Here is a 17,264-nt window from a genome sequence, read left to right on the forward strand (position 1 = left end):
GCTTCACGGGCAAGTGCCTTAACCGCTAAGCCATCTCTCTAGCCCAAATAATATTTTTTTAAAGATAGTTATAACTAAAAACTCTCTTATATGTGTGTTGTGTTCATATGGATATGAACCCATGTATGTGTGGGAGCATATGCACATGTGTGTGGAGGCCAGAGGTTGATGGTGCGTGTGTTCCTTCATCCTCTCCATTTAATTTACTAAGGTGGGGTCCCTCACTTGCACCCTAGAGCTGGCTGATTGGGCTAATCTAGCTAGCCAGCTTGCCTCAGGAATTCCCTCTCTTCCTCTCAAGCACTGGGATACAGGCAGGTTGCCATACCTGTCTGGCACCTACACGAGTTACTGGAATCCAAAGTCAGGCTTGTTTAACAAGTGCTTGGTCCACTGAGCCATTTCCCCGGCTCCTGAAATTAAAAATCTTAATGGTCTCAAATAAATTAATTAATTAATTAAAAAAATCTTAATGGTTAGGGAAAAGAAGGTATTGCAGCATCTTAACCATTTGCTTGTTTTTCAGGTTTAATCCTATTCCTTTAGATGCAAGTATCTCACTTTACTTTTCTTACATTCTTCTCTGTCTCCTATTTCTCTCTTGATAGAAATTCTCCAGAAATACTGTTTTTTTAAATTTATTTTTATTTATTTATTTGAGAGCGACAGACAGAGAAAGAGGCAGAGAGAGAGAATGGGCGCGCCAGGGCCTCCAGCCACTGCAAACGAACTCCAGACACGTGCGCCCCCTTGTGCATCTGGATAACGTGGGTCCTGGGGAATTGAGCCTTGAACCGGGGTCCTTAGGCTTCACGGGCAAGCGCTTAACCGCTAAACCATCTCTCCAGCCCTCCAGAAATATTGTTAACCACAACTGACTTAATTATTTCTTTTCTTCTGAGACTAAAAAGAGGAAATTCAGTGATGTAAAGGGACATCTTGAGTGGTTAGGCCCAGATGTCTAAGAAGAGTCAGTGGGTTTGAGGAGACATCACTTAGCCATGGGCAGGTCCTGTTTCTCTTTTGTTCTGAGTAAGTGGGGAGAACTTGGACAATTACCATCCCTCATCTGGATTTGGGGGAGGAGCACTTAGCAGGTTTGCTCTTGAGTGTAAGAGAACTACTACCTTGAGATTTTTATGGGGGAGGAGGAGTAGAGATAGTAAAGCACTAAATAGCTCACTTTCCTTTAAGAAAGACACAAATGACTAGTGGTATTTAACTGCTGGGTTTTATTAAGATATTGGCAAAATTTCAACATACTCCTTACCTGAATAAACAGTTTTAATAAATAAAACATGAAGGATCACTTATGATTACAACTCAACTCGAAAGTGATCTGCAGAACAGGTTTGTAAATTGATGACTTGGTAAGAAATGACTCATTTCACTCACTTTGCTCCATAGAGAATTCTTGGCAGAGGAATGTCATGAACAAGAGAAAGCTTGTCTCACACCAAAGAGCACCTAGAGAGATTACAATGATGTATCTGCATTACCTAATACATCAAAGTTAATTAAAGTATTTCCTTTTCAAAAGCAACTGCTGTGTCTGTGGAGTTCCCTATCCTAGTTCATATTTTCTAATTAGTATAATAAAGTCTGAAATAGATAAAATGCTGCTAGAAGGAGCAACATTTTTTTTTCAACAGTACCGTTTAGAAGATAACTGTTACAATACTGGCAGTATCATTTTGTTTTGAAAAAAATCATTACCTTTTTACAGATAAGTGGGGGGGGGGGTATTTTGTCTCTTAACATCACATGGTTTAAAAAGTAGAAAAAAAATCTTTTACTAATTTATGTTCCAAAGAAAAGTTGTCCCAAAAGAAACTGAACAAAACTGTAGTATCCCCTTTTGTAGACTTCCTTAGGTGAAAGTGCTCATTGAGTGAAAAAATTTTAAAAGTTTAAAAATTAAAATACTTTAGATCATTTCTCACAAAACCTCAGCAAGCCTTTGGTGGGGAAGGAAGTACTTGCACCGCAGCAGCTTTACCTGCACGCGCTGAACAACTTCCCTCCAGTATCTCATCTTCATCTGCCCATGGGATGTTGCACCTCTTACTGGCACAGTGTTCTAGCAATGGAGTGTGGTTGTCATGGAAATGCAGTGTTGCTGCACACCACCGTAAATTTGTCAGGGTTAGATTCAGCACTGATGTTGCTGACATTGTCCTTTGAAAGATACTACTTTCGGGGAACCTCCTACTTAAATGCAACACAGACTTGAATTATATTACTTCCAGGACAATGGATGGCACTTGTAGGTAAAGAAAAGATATGTACATGTGTGTTTCTACCGGACCTCTGTAGTACAGACCTAAGTGGGACTAATAACCCAGGATTTGGTGCTGTAATGTTGGTGAACCTCAGATATCCCTCCAAAACTACCTAGCTAGAAAGTGAAAAAGGAAACCTTTAAATTAGGGATTGACTCCCTTTGAAACTCACAGTGAATGTACAAGGAGTAATAACTTCAGTTGGTGACTTGAAGTCTGTTTCCCTACCCAATACTATACTTTTTTTATTTATATTTGTTTTACTATTTCCTAGTCTAACAAAACTTGCTTAGCAGGCAAACAAATTGATGCAGATCGTGTTAAATTGAAAAAGGGGTACTGCCACTCTTTTAAGGATTGAGTGTAGAACTTTCACCACCACTAAATTGCACAATGAATAGAGGTACAAAACACATAATTCACAGACTATACCTCAGCATTTACAGTTAATATATATTATATACTTTTATATCTGTCTAATATTTTTACAATCACCAAATACACCATCATTAAATATAAGTTACAGAAATGTATAGATACCATTAGTTAGAGGGTTACTTATTGCTTACGTTAGCAAGCAGCAAATAGGGCAGAGGATTTGAACTGAAGGGAACTACTTTCTATCACCAGTGGCATTAAGATATAACACTGCAGTTCACGAAGCACTGCTTTTTTACCTAGTTTATAGAACCAACAGCAGCATATATCAGACCAATAACCACTACTTTAATATTCTAGAATTTTAAAGGACTTACCTTACAAATGGTACCTAACTACCTTATAAATATGCATGTTGTGAACAAATGAAGTGTTTTTTTTTTTTACAATATTGGTTTATTAACTTGACCACACTAGAACTACTTTTCTCTATTTTCTAGAGAGCTAATGGTATGAGAAATGGAGTTAACACTGCTATGTAATCAGATCTTTAAAAATGGGTCTGTGTCCCAGTTCCATCCACCCATTTTTTAAGCCCACTGAGCCTATCACTTCTTTCTTTTTTACCTTATTCTGTTAAAAAAAAAAACAACCAATAGATAAGCACAGAAAATTAAGACATTACTTAGCTGTCTTGGGCTATAATGTGTACCAATACCCTGCTGCTTCTGTTTTGTTTTGTTTTGTTTTATCTCCTTAGATAATGTGATTTGAAACTGCTCCTGCATCTCATAGGTTGTCAGCGAGATCTGGGATTCAAAACATGACAGACAGGAGTGACATCCATGTATGGGGCAAAGCGTCAGAATGATGAAAATTCTAACACAATGGAGGTGGAGCCATGTGTACTCCTTTAGAGCCATGTGCCAGAGACTTGTGGAAAGAATAAATCACTTCCAAGTTAAGAGGAAACAAATACTGCAAATCTCTACTTACATCGACATTTTAAAAAATAAAATCTGTAGATTAACAATGTGATTATTATTAAAGTGAAGCTGGGGCCTTTAAAACAAATATTTTAATGTGCTCTACTGTCACCTGCAACATGCTACAGTGGTCTGTGTGTTTAAAATTCGGGGCTCTTAGTCCTCCTCTTCTGGAGAATGCACAGTAATCATGTTGTCAGATAAAAGCATGATTAGGCGTTTCTCAGCTCCTGCTGTCTGAGTGACCGATCCCTCCAGCAGCTGCTTGGGCCACTGACCTGGCTGTCTACAGCTGATGGAGGGTGGGGTACAGGGAGACTCTCATGATTCTCAGAATCACAAGCCACTTCACTGAACAAACCCAATAATTAATGTATTTGCAGCCTTTAGTTGAAGATAAACTTTTGGCTTGAAACTGCAGAAATAGCAAACTGTGGATGACTTAAACTGTCCACTATAACTAAATACTGTGATGAGAAGCACATGACCTGTCCCTGGAGCCTGCCGCATGTGGCCAGGCTCTGGCTAGTCTTCCATTTTCACTCAGCAGCCCTGGCTCTCTGTCATCTCCCTGCATTCATTCGCCTCTGCACATGGCCCGCTGGCTTCACTTCAGGCAGTACCCAGCCTCCTTCATACCAACTACTTCATTCCCTTGGGGAAAACAAGTTTAGAGAAGTTAAAAGTATCATTTTTCATTCTCCAAACCACTTCTTATATTACAGTAATATATGTCTTTACTGTCTATGAGCTTTAAAAAAAGTAGAAAATATAGAAATGCTATTTTAACTCTCTTTTAAATGGCATTTTGATTCTTACATATTTGTACCTGACATCTCTATTAAACCACTTGTATTCCTGAGATGAAGGTACTGTGAAAAACATTAGCATCATAGATTAAAACCAGCTGACGATGGTCTTCTAAAATGACAGATAACAAAAATTCCACCAAAAGCACCATAACAGGTTATGAAACTCTCAAGTAACTAAAACCCTAGGAAATATTTTAATTAAAAAATGTTCATGGTTTATCTTTTGTTTTCATGGAAAAAATCAATAAATGTTTTGACTGTATACTGCCTCACAAGTCTGAGAATATGACTTTTACACTAGTTTATTACTTTCATCATTACCACTTAAAACCCATATGGCTTTGAGTCTTTTACCTACCCAAAGTGGGGAGGGATACTCCTAGTCCCCAGGATCTTGAGGGACATTTCCAGCTAAATTTAATTCTGCATTGTTTCCTGTAGTTTAGGCACATCAGACCAGACTTCAACTGAGTTGCGATTTCAATGCTATACATACTGACTGAAATAACTCTCAAGCTTCCACTAGTGACGTGAAGGGATGGTGGAGAGGGGCTGTATGTAGGTGTAGAGACACATCACAGGGACCAGTTGTATAATATAGCTAGTGAAACCGCCAATACTTTTTTTTAGATTGAAAACACTATTTTGAGTTTCCTAGAGATCTATTTACATTTAAGAATTGAGCCACGCATGGATTCATAATGAAGCATGTCTATTGTAGAAATGTCTACCTTGTTTCTACTCGGATAGTGTTATTTTTTGAAGGAGAGCTAGCTAGCCTACTTTGATGAAAAGATGTTATATTTTACAGCTCCAGGGGAGATCTGAGTAAGGAATAGTGTTACTGTTTCTGACTCGCATTGTGCTTTTACTGTATCCTTTCCAACTATTTTCCCTCCATGGCAGAGAGCTTCTTAGCATCTTGTTTCTTTTCCCACTTCGAATAAGTGAGGATAGGCTAATGCCTATTTTGTGAGAAGGCTTTGGATTAAACCCGAATCCATGCTGCCTCTTGAAAGAGTGGTGGCGAAAGTGATACAATCTAGAAACTCTTTTTCTCAGGGACTTGAATTGTTCATTTTCCAACCCATAACAAACAGGAGACAAGCTCTCCATTCTGCATATCTGTTGCCCTGTTGAACCCGAACTAAAAGAAGCCAGAAACTCTCCAGCACCACTCTGTTCAGGCAAAGATGATTTGACTGACTTTTCCTCCATTATTAGCTCATTAATGAGATTTTTCTTTGGTGCACCAGGACCAAACATCTCAACTGGTGGCAAAAACTGGGCACTGTAAGGTTTGCTTGCTTCTATTTGTGTGAGATCTAGGTAGCCTGGGTCTTCCAGCACGTTGATTTGGGGCCCTGGGCTCAGGCTAGTTCTATCAGTGAATGAATCCACACGCCCCTCATAGCCTAGATCGGCTGGTGCTGAGCACTGGTGCTGAGGCCAAGGGCGTTTGCACTCTCCATGATTTTCCTTATCATCCCCACCATCTTCTTGCCCTCCTTGAAAAGAGTTCTCTGTCCAATCTGATTCCTCACTAACATTTACAGCTTTGTTCATGTCCCTCAGGAATACCACAATAACAGTGATGTTATCACTCGACCCAGCATCACGAGCTGATGCCACTAATTTGTGGGCAACCATGCTGCTGTCTCCATTATTTTCTTTCAAGTGATCAGACACAACTTTCACTGCCTCGTCGGGGTTCACTGTGTCATAGAAACCATCACAGGCCAGAATGAGGTAGTCTTCAGTCCCATCCAACACAGTTGAGGCAGAATCTGCATCCCCACAGATGTAGGGTTTATGCTCAGCGTCTCCTGTGGGCACCAGAAAGGAATGACATCAGAAGACAGGCACTGGCTACCCACATACTCAGAATGTTTATGGGCAATATGTGACTAATTTAATGGAAAGAATTTATAAAATAGTTTTAGAATACTGTAATTCCATTTTAGTCAGATGTTGCTTATGTCACCAGCCACAGGGTTGTATTCTCTCATTTACACTCTGAACCTTGTGCCTCTGGCTATGACTTAGGTTTTGTTGGTTTGGTTTTTCGAGGTTGGGTTTCACTCTAGGCCAGGATGACCTGGAATTCACACTTCGAACTCAGCAATCCGGTTACCTCTGCCTCCCCATTGCTGGGGTTAAAGGCATATGACATCATGCCCAGCTGATTTAGGTTTCATTGACCATGGCAACATGCAATAACAAAGCAAACTTTGTTGTTGTATTGAAAACATCAGTCTTGTATGGGAAAATTTCGTTGATTCAGTAAATTCTGCTCTTTTGAGTTTGATTTAATTGCAACTTAAAAACAAGTCCACATTGAACAGCGAAATTCTGACCTTATTAAACAGTTTCTGTTCTATCATTTAGCAGTCAATAAAAGGTTCATGATGTGAGCACTGAAAACGGTTTGCATTCCAAGGGACTTAAAAATCAAGTGTGGCCAGGCATGTTCATCCATGCCTTTAATCCCAGCACTCAGGTAGAAGACCCGAGACGACATAGTGAATTCCAAATCAGCCTGAGCTAGAGTGAGATCCTACCTCAAAAACCAAAAATAAATAAATAAAGTGTAGAAAACTCACATACCTTATGCAATCTCACACAAGAGAACTTAAAAAGTAGGTTTCTTTGGTTTCCAGCCTACTTGGCTTTCTGCTAACTTCTAAAGAGCAGGCAGCATCCATGCATAGTGGCACACACCTTTAATCCCAGCATTTGGGAGGCAGAGGTAGGAGAATTGCTGTGAGTTCGAGGCTACCCTGAGACTACAGAGTGTACTCCAGGTCAGCCTGGGCTAGAGCGATAACTTACACATCAAAAAAAGAAAAGAACAGGCAGAAAATATACAACCTTTCTCTTATCTTCAGGGATGACTGTTACACCTTCAGGTCCTTGAGTACCCATCTCTTACTGGTTACTCTCCATGCTCCCACCACCTGCCCCATACACACTTAGTAACAACTGTGAGAATCTCCTGGACCATTTTTTTTTTTTCACTTGCCTAGTTCATTTAGTCACAAAATGGCATTGGAGCTAGGCCTTGAATAGTAAGAGTTGTCACTGGGCAGAGAAGGTCTTTCACTTGAAGGAATAGCATAAGCAACGCCACGGAGACAGATGGTAGAAAAATAGGTAAGAGCCCGGAGACTGGCTGTAACAGGTTCTTCTACCGACTAGATCATGAAACATCATAGTGTCTGTGGAACTTTAACTCCCAGATCTAAACTTGTATCACGTTTCCTTTTAGGCACTTGGAGAGCGAAGCTCTTGCCCCCAGCCACAGGCCTATAGGTCATGGTGTCATACAACCTAGTGGTTAAGGGTACCAGCACTGATATCAAACTACTTAGCTCCAAATCCCAGCTCTTCACTTGTTACCTGCACAGTTTCATTAATCACTGTCCTTCCCATTGCACTAAAATGAAGATGTTTAGGGCTGGAGAGATGGCTTAGTGGCCTATGAAATCTGAGGACCTCTGTTTGAGGTTTGGTTCCCCAGTACCCACATAAGCCAGATGCACAAGGTGGTGCAAGCATCTGGAGTTCGTTTGCAGTGGCTGGAGGCCCTGATGCACCCATATTCTCTCCTCTCTCTCTCTCTCTCTCTCTCTCTCTCTCTCTCTCTCTTTCTCTTTCTGTCCCTCTCAAATAAAAATTTTAAAAAAATTTAATGAAGGTGTTTAAATGACCAAACTATATTTCATTGTTTCTGATTACCTTTTATAGGATCACTGTTCCCCAAGAAAGATTTCTTTTAAGCATGTCACATTTCTTTTTTTTTTATCCTCAAAACTATCCAGGAAAGTTCAATAGGAACCCTGTGAATAACTGTTATTACTAATGTGGGCCACATGTTACATCCAGCACATTACATGACTGGGTACCAGCAAAACAAGTAATTAGTCATTATAATTACATAGGTTAGCCTATCTGTAAGTAAACAGAGCCTCCTTTTTTTTTCCATTTTATTTTATTGGCAGAGAGAGAGAGAATAGGTGTGCCAGGGTCTGTAGCCACTGCAAATGAACTCCAGATGCATGTGCAGCTTTGTGCATCTGGTTTTAAGTGGGTACTGGGAAAGAGAACTCAGATCATTAGATTATGCAGGCAAGCACCTTAACAGCTGAGCCATCTCTCCAGTCCAAGCCCCTGTTCTCTTCTCTCTTTTTGGTTCTTTGACGGAATCTCATGCAGCCTAGGCTGGCCTCAAACCTGCTTTATAGCCTAAGCTGTCCCTGGACCCCTGATCTATTTTTATTTATGTAGGGTCTCATTCTGGCTCCAGCTGACCTGGAATTCCTCTGTAGTCTCAGGGTGGCCTTGAACTCACAGTGATCCTCCTACCTCAGCCTCCCGAGTGCTGGGATTAAAGGTGTGTGCCACCACTCCCAGCTCCTTTTTTTAAATCAGTATGGTCTTTCCAAATGACTTTCTTTTTATTTATTTATCTATTTTGATTTCTCAAAGTAGGGTCTCGCTCTGGCCCAGGCTGATCTGGAATTCACTGTAGTCTCAGGCTGCCCTCGAACTCAGCCTCTGATCTCTTGCCTCCGTCTCCCAAGTGCTGGGATCACAGACATGTGCAACCACATATGGCTCTCAAGACAGCATGAATGCTGGGCATGATGGCACACACCATAATCCCCACACTCAAGAGGCAGAGGTAGGAAGATCACTATGAGTTTGATGTCAGCCTGAGACTACATAGTGAATTCCAGGTCAGCCTGGGCTACAGCAAGACTCTACCTCAAGGAAGAAAAAAAAACCCAAAAAACAATGATTTTAAACAAAACAAAAATGAATTGAAATACAATATGATGATATAATGAAGCCTAATTCTTTGTATGCCAATAAAGAATCAAAACTGGGTGTGATGGCACACATGCTTTTGTTTGTTTGATTTTTCGAGGTAGGGTCTCACTCTAGCCCAGGCTGACCTGGAATTCACTATGGAGTCTCAGGGTGGCCTCGAACTCATGGCAATCCTCCTACCTCTGCCTCCCAAGTGCTGGGATTAAAGGCATGTGCCACCCACCATGCTTGGCTGGCACACATACTTTTAATCCCAGTACTTGGGAGGCAGAGGTAGGAGGATCACTCTGAATTTTATACCAGTCTGGGACAACAGAGTAAGTTCCAGGTCATCCTGGACTAGAGTGAGACCCTACCTTGATAAAAAAATAAAAAAATAAGAAAGTATGTTCTTTTTAAATATTTATTTGTTTCCAAGAAGAAAGACAGACTAGGCATGCCAGAGCCTCCAACCTCTACAGATGAACTCCAATCAAACCCAGATCATTCATTAGGCCTTGCAGGCAAGCACCTTAATTATGAGCCATTACTCCAGCCCAAAAGCATGATTTTTTAAAAATAGTTTTAATTTATTTGATAGAGAATGGGCACGCCAGGGTCTCTAGCCATTGCAAATGAACTCCAGATGCATGTGACACCTTTTGCATCTGGCTTACATGGGTACTGGGTAATCGAACCTGGGTCCTTAGGCTTTGCAGGCAAATACCTTAACCACTAAGCCATCTCTCCAGCCCAAAAGCATGATTTTTGTTTCACTGATTTTACTTCCTTACCATGAATCCTCCTGAGAGACTGTTGAAACTAATTAAAACTTCAGTCATGGATTCGGTGTCCTCTACTGGTCCACTTATTTTCTCCAACTCTACCTGACTGAATTATTATTTTCTGAATTCCACCTCTAAAAATAAATGTGAACTGAGTCATACTGTTCCCAAAAATCTTGTTTTAGTGCTAACAATTAAAAGACTACTGCAACTGTTGGTTTGGAACAGAACATACAAAGATTTGCACAGAGAAAAATGCTGCCAAAATTCTGGCTTTTCACCTGTTCTGCTGGGTGTCAAATTCATGACATTTTGCCTCCAAATTTGGTAGGAGGACAAGAATCTCCATTTTGTGGTAGAAATGGAGATTCCCCTTTGTCCTCAGCCTCCTTTCCATATGCTGGAAGCATGCATGCCTCTTTTTGTTCCTAGGATTGCCTTTCCTAAACAGTCATCCACATCCAACTCAGAAGTCACTTCCTTCATGATCCCTACCTTATTTGCTCTGAGGGACATTCTTCCCCTGCTTCAGTGTCTCCTTGGGTTCCACTTTGAAAATAAGGCTGTTGCCAGCACTGGAGACACCCCGTCACTGTTCTGACAAGTACTGTCAGAAATAAGGGCAAGAAGAGACCTTAGGTAATAGTCAAAAATAATTCCAGCCGGGCATGGTGGCACATGTCTTTAATCCCCGCATTCGGGAAGCAGAGGTAGGAGGGTCACTGTGTGTTCAAGGCCACCCTGAGACTCCATAGTAAATTTCAGGTCAGCCTGGGCTAGAGTGAGACCCTACCTCAAAAAAAAAAAAAAAAAAAAAATCTACATTCAAGTGTATTTAAGACTTGAAAAGTTTCTCCCTTTTGGCCTTATTCCAGAACTCCTAAAAATTCCTTCACATAAGATAAAACTATCTCAGTTTTTCAGGAGGTATTTGTATACTTTTAACTTTCTTGTTTCTCATTTAGCTTTGTACTACTCATATATGGACCACTCCACAGCTGCCAGCACCTTCCCAAAGAGTAGAAGGAACTCAAATCAGTAGCAAATGAAACCAAGCCTTTCCTGATAATAAAAAACTAAACTTTGTAATTAGACATGAACCTTGTCCATATTAAACCTGTATCCAGTTACTTCATTTCTTAAGGGTTACAGTACATGTGCATATCTACATGATTATCCATGAAGATACACATTGATTTATTCTTTCAAAAGCTGGGATGTGGGGCTGGAAAAGATGGTTCAGGAATTAAGGCGCTTCCCTCAAAGTCTAATGACCTGGATTCCATTCCCTAGTTCCCATGTAAAGCCAGATGCACAAAGTGGCACATGTATCTGGAGTTCATTTGCAGTTGCTTGAGGCTCTGGGATGCCCATTCTCTCCCCCACCCAAATAAATAAATAAAATATTTTTTTCTGGTAAAAGGGCTGGAAAGATAGCTTAGCAGTTAAGATTCTTGCCCACAAAACCAAAAAGAAAACAGGTTTGATTCCCCAGGATCCACATAAGCCAGATGCACAAAGTGGCACATGCATCTGGAGTTCATTTTCATCCGCCAAAGGCCCTAGTGTGCCCATTCTCTATCTGCCTCTTTCTCTCTCCCCCAATCTCAAATAAATTAAAATTTAAAAAATTCTGGTAAGGGCTAGAGAGAAAGCTGGATGGCTAGAGCCTTGCCTAACGAGCACAAAAGCCCTTGAATTTCATCCTCGGCATGGGGAAGGGAGATAGACAGTGGGCAGCAAACCCATAGTTATCTCATAAAGTAAGTATTCCATACCTGGGAAATAGGATTTTTCCTATGAATTCTGTTACTTGTTTCATTTCTTAAAATTTATTGAAAAGGAAATAAAGATAGAAACAAAATAAATACGGATGAAACTATGGGAATAAGCTTCAGTGGTACAGACACTGGCACATTGTCCCTACTCCAGCAAATAAATGCCCCTCCCTGACCACCCTTATTAAAGTCAGTGGCCCACAAAAAAAAAAAAAAAAAAAAAGTGGGAGAACAACTTGTTGGGAAGAAAGGGTTAAGTGGGAAAGGGTAAGAGAGGACAATGAGGGTGAATATGATAAAAATACATTATATACATGTATAAAATTGTCAAAAAATAAACCTTAAGATATTTTTCAAAAATATGTAGAGGGCTGCAGAGATGGATAGTGGTTAAGGCACTTGCCTGCAAAGACTAAGGACCCATGTTTGACTCTCCTGTGTAAGCCAGACACAAAGGTGCCACCACAAATGTGCAAGGTCACACATGCACACTAGGTGGCACACAAGTCTGGAGTTTTATACAGTGGCTGGAGGCCCTGGGGTGCCTTTTTTTGTATATTTTATTTATTTATTTTAGAGTGACAGAGAGAGAGATAGAGGCAGAGAGAGACAGAGAGAATGGGCGCACCAGGGCTTCCAGCCACTATAAATGAACTCCAGATGTGTGCGTCCCCTTGTGTATCTGGCTAATGTGGGTCCTGGGGAATTAAGCCTCGAACTGGAGTCCTTAGGCTTCACAGGCAAGCGCTTAACCACTAAGCCATCTCTCCAGCACGTGGTACGCCAATTTTCTCACATTCACACTCACTCACTCTCACTCTCTTGAATTAAAAAAAAATGTAGGAAACCTTAAGATCCTCCATTCTTTGTAAATACCAACTGAAGGTAAATATAATAAGAAATGAGGACCCAGGTTTGATTCCCCAGTACCCACATAAGCCAGATGTACAAGGTGGCATAGGTGTCTCCAGTTCATTTGCAGTGGTTGAAGGCCCTGGCATGACCATTCTATCTACCTCTTTCTCTCTCTCAAATAAATAATAAACAAAATGTAAAAATAGCCAGGTGTGCTGATACATGCCTTTAATCCCAGCAATTGGGGGTCAGAGGTAGGAGGATTGCCATGAGTTCAAGGCCGCCTTAAGACTATATAATTAATTCCAAGTCAGCCTGGGTAGAGTGAGACTCTACCTTGAAAAACAAACAAAAAACAACCAAAGAATAGAAACTAGTATGTTCAACATTTCTTGATATAAATCTTTTTTTTCCGGTTTTTCAAGTTAGGGTTTCACTCTAGCCAGGCTGACCTAATTCACTATGTAGTCTCAGGCTGGCCTTGAATTCACTGTGATCATTCTACCTTTGCCTCCTGAGTGCTGGGATTAAAGGCATGTGCCACCACACCTGGCTGATACGAACCTCTCTTTTTTTTGGGGGGGGGGTTCGAGGTAGGGTTTCTCTGCAGCCCAGGCTGACCTGGAATTCACTCTGTAGTCTCAGGGTGGCCTTGAACTCACAAAACTCACTGGGATTAAAGGCGTGCACCACCATGCCCGGGCTTGGAATCTCTTTTTTTTTTTTTTTTTTTTTTTTTTGGTAGGGTCTCACTCTGGCCCAGGCTGACCTGGAATTAACTGTGTAGTCTCAGGGTGGCCTCGAACTCACGGCGATCCTCCTACCTCTGCCTCCCAAGTGCTGGGATTAAAGGCGTGCGCCACCACGCCCGGCTTCGGAATCTCTTTTTATAATGGTATAAACTCTTTATAATGTATAACCAGCCAGGTATAATTAAATGATTTAAAAAGCCATTGTTCAGCTGTTACTTTAAACAGACATAAGCATCCTGAAAATACAAATTCACATCTCAGGTTCCCGCATATCAAAGTTAACATACAACAGTGAGCTAGTAGATGACAGTGAGGAGAAACAAAATTAATATGTTTTTCCTACCTATAGCTCTGGAGACTGATAGACTTCCATTCACCCTCCAGGCACCAAACCAAACTACACAACCTCCAAGGGCCTCAATTCGCTGCTTTTCATCCTAAACAACAGTGCAATAAAAAGCAAATAACTGGGTTCAGGATTATGCATCTCCTTTAACAGTAGACAACAGACAACTGTCCAGCAGCTTTCTGAAAAGGTTCTCAGTCTTCTTCCTTCGGGAGATGGGCTCAGTTGCTGAGGTTAATGGTATTAATAATAATTAGAAACCTAATGGCTTACTAGGAACTACCTTTATGACTTGCTCTAATAGAATGACTCATACATACCTCTCTGTCTGGTTTGTGTGGCTTCATTAGTTCAACAGCTTGGCCCTTTCTCACCAGCATGACCTGGGAGTCACCCACCCATGCCACATGAAGCATGTTGCCTCTGATGAAAGTCACCACTCCTGTAGTCCCACATCTCAAGCTCTGAAAACAATTTAAATCAGACCAAAGTCAATACAAATAAAAGACAGCAAATTCTCATTGAGAAACAATTTGTAATTAATATAAACTCCATTTGGAAAGATTAGTAATACAATTTCACACAACCCAATTCATGTCTCTCAGATTTGTTTATAGGTGTGTATACTTATGTTTATATACATAAACCCACTTGATTTGTGATATGCAAGAAAGAGAGAAGTGCCAAATTCATTTTAAATGTAGATTTCAAAAACTGGCAGATTATGTGACTTGCCCAAGGGCTGGTAAACAACTGTAAGTATTTGTTCTTCTTAGTCCAATGCTAAATCCACTATATCCTTAAATTTTCCACGCTCTAGTCAGCTTCATGTTCAGAGAGGTGCCATAGCGGTACACAGTATATATTATATATGTATTACATGTTTCATATTTACTGGATATAAAGCATTTGCTTGGTACCCAAGAAATACTCCCATCTCTGAATATTAAGATAAGGAGCCAAGAGATAATGTCCATTCACGGAAGAACAAAGATGCTTACACCGTTAAAAACAAAGAAACATTCTTTACAGTATTTTAAAGGATCTTTGATTTGGAACACTGCATAAAGAATTAACAGCCTAGAATTTCACTGCAGTAGCTATCAGTACTGAAAGCTCTTCATCCAACTATACTAAAATGACATCTCCATTTGACATGAGTCACCACCAAATGAGCATGACTCTCTGTTACTAAGGACCTGGCCTAAATTAGAACCAGTGCGTCAGGGGTGGTAAAAGGCTTCTTGTATCCAACAAGAAAAACAACTTTTCCTTTTCCCTATATAGGGAAAGTTTGTTATAAATCCTCACCCACCAATAAAATGTCTTCCCACACAGAATGTTCAAAAACTCAACCCTCTAGAACACATGATAAAGACTCTTCAGTGCATATGCCCTGGAAAGAACAGGAGGCAGGGCTGCCTCACCACAGGAATAGCTACTTTCTTCCCAGCAGTAAGCAGCACGTGGTGAACAAGAAGGAAGAAAAGTGACTGCCGAGACAGACCTAAATTATCCAGGAGAGTGTTGGCAAAACTGAGAGACACCAGGGCCAGTGACAAAACAAGAGGTACACATGGTCAGAAACAAGTCATAATTGTGAGGAAAGAAGAGTGGAATAAATAAATAAAGGAGGGAGGGGCTCCCTTCTTAGGCCAAAACACTGAGAGGCAGCAGCAGCTCCAGGAAGCAGAGCCAAGCTGGCTGCCCAGAGTCGGAAGGTTGAGGTCAGTCAGGTGTTCATTTTCTTTTGCAGTCCCACTTCTGTATGTGGAACCCGTGGATCTTTGTGGTTACTGTTGTTAGGATTTGCACATGAATCCAAGCTTGGAGTTGGGATAAGTAGATGTAGAATACTCAACTAGTTCTTGAATTACTGTTTCATTAATTCCAAGCCCCATCATTGCTTCATAGCACAACTGAGATCAAAGTAATAGGCTCAATGATTACCCTATCTTTCCATTTTAAAAAGCTTATCTAGGCTAGAGAGATGGCTCAGTAATGAAGGCACCTTCTTACAAAGGCTAGCGACCCAAGTTTAATTCCCCAGTACCCACATAAAAGCCAGATGCACAAAGTGACACATACATCTGGAGTTCATTTGCAGAGGCTGGAGGCCCTGGCACACCCATTCTATCTGTTTCTCTTCTATTTCTTTCCCTGCTTGCAAATAAATAAACATTTTTAAGGTTAATCTTCGGGTTGGAGAGATTATCAGTGGTTAGGGCACTAGTCTGCAAAGCCTATCAACCCAGGTTTGATTCCCCACTACCCATGTAAAGCCAGATACACAAAGTGGCACATGCATCTGGAGTTCATTTGCAGAGGCTGGAGGCCTTGGTGTACCCATTCTGTCTGTATCTCTTCTATTTCTCTTTCTATTTGCAAATAAATATTTTTTTTAAGTTGATATTCAAGTCATGTAGCAGGAATGATCATTTCTATGTGTATCTAATGATGTAAGTTTTTTGTTGTTGTTTGTTGAGACAGAGTCTCATATGTCCCTGACTAGGTCTCCAACGAGCTATGTAGCTGAGGATGACCTTGAACACCTGATCCTCTTGCCTCCACTTCTCCAGTGCTGGGATTGTAGACATGCATTACTATAACCAGTTTTATGTGGTGCTGGGTATTGAACTCAGGGCTTTGTGCATGCCAGGCAAGCACTCTGTCAACTAAGTCACAACCCTAGACCAAGCTTATAATGACTTTAAAAGATTAAAGGTTAATGCTTTCTATTGGCCCCCAGTTAAAAATCCAACATAGAGTACTACAGTTAATTATGTGTCAATGCCCAGAATGATTATTAATTTTCTTTTACTTTTAGATCTTAATATAGAGCCCCTGGATTTCATTCAGGGTAAAAAAGTTAGATCTGATTAACCTTAGTAATATAGGGCATGAGCTCTGGCTTTTCTTCCTACTAGAGACAGTCAGTTAAAGGGTCATGTGAGGGCTCTCCCTCTCCAATGAGATGTACCTGGAAACACACAAAATGCTGCCAACTCACTTAGAGCCAAATGCATGAAAGTAATATCAGCTTCTGTTTTTATTTTATTTTATTGTCTTTCTAAGACAGGGACTCACTTTAGCCCAGGCTGACCTGGAATGCACTCTATAGCCCAGGCTAGCTTCAAACTCAGCACTCCCCCTACCTCAGCCTCCCAAATGCTAGGATTAAAGGTGTGTTCCTCTATGCCTAGCTTGTTTCTTTTTTTAAAACCACTGTTTCGGGGCTGGAGAAATGGCTCAGTGGTTAAAGGCTCTTTTTTCTAAAGCCTGAGGCCTGGTTCTGATGGCCTGGGATAGATTCCCCAGTGCCCACTTAAAAGCCAGATACACATGTGGCACATGTATCTGGAGTTCATCTGAAGTGGCAAGAGGCCCCGGTGTGACCCATTCATTCATTCATCCCCAGCTCTTTGCTTGCAAGTAAATAAAATTTAAATTTAAACAAAAACATTGCTTTTTAATTGAC

At 40.8% G+C, this 17,264-nt stretch overlaps 2 protein-coding genes across 4 annotated transcripts in view; one reads left to right on the forward strand and one right to left on the reverse strand.

Moving 5' to 3' along the window:
• Positions 1-17,264, forward strand: part of Trim37 (tripartite motif containing 37) — a 171,476-nt gene that overhangs the window by 126,542 nt on the left and 27,670 nt on the right. Inside the window, exon 25 of one of the 3 annotated variants that reach the window (XM_004664517.3) lies at positions 3,421-3,668. The exons of the other annotated variants lie outside the window; for them this stretch is intronic. Coding sequence (XP_004664574.1) covers positions 3,421-3,424 — 4 coding nt within the window. The 3' untranslated portion in view covers positions 3,425-3,668. Of the gene's footprint in view, positions 1-3,420; positions 3,669-17,264 lie in introns of those variants that run through there. 3 annotated transcript variants of the gene reach the window in all.
• Ppm1e (protein phosphatase, Mg2+/Mn2+ dependent 1E) overlaps positions 1,213-17,264 on the reverse strand; it is a 203,924-nt gene continuing 187,872 nt past the window's right edge. The window contains exons 5-7 of the mRNA XM_045159192.1: positions 14,107-14,250; positions 13,784-13,877; positions 1,213-6,284 (exon numbers count right to left, since the gene is read on the reverse strand). Coding sequence (XP_045015127.1) covers positions 5,257-6,284; positions 13,784-13,877; positions 14,107-14,250 — 1,266 coding nt within the window. The 3' untranslated portion in view covers positions 1,213-5,256. The remainder of the gene's footprint in view (positions 6,285-13,783; positions 13,878-14,106; positions 14,251-17,264) is intronic.

This window comes from Jaculus jaculus, chromosome 9 (assembly GCF_020740685.1).
Source record: "Jaculus jaculus isolate mJacJac1 chromosome 9, mJacJac1.mat.Y.cur, whole genome shotgun sequence".
Lineage (NCBI taxonomy): Eukaryota > Metazoa > Chordata > Mammalia > Rodentia > Dipodidae > Jaculus > Jaculus jaculus.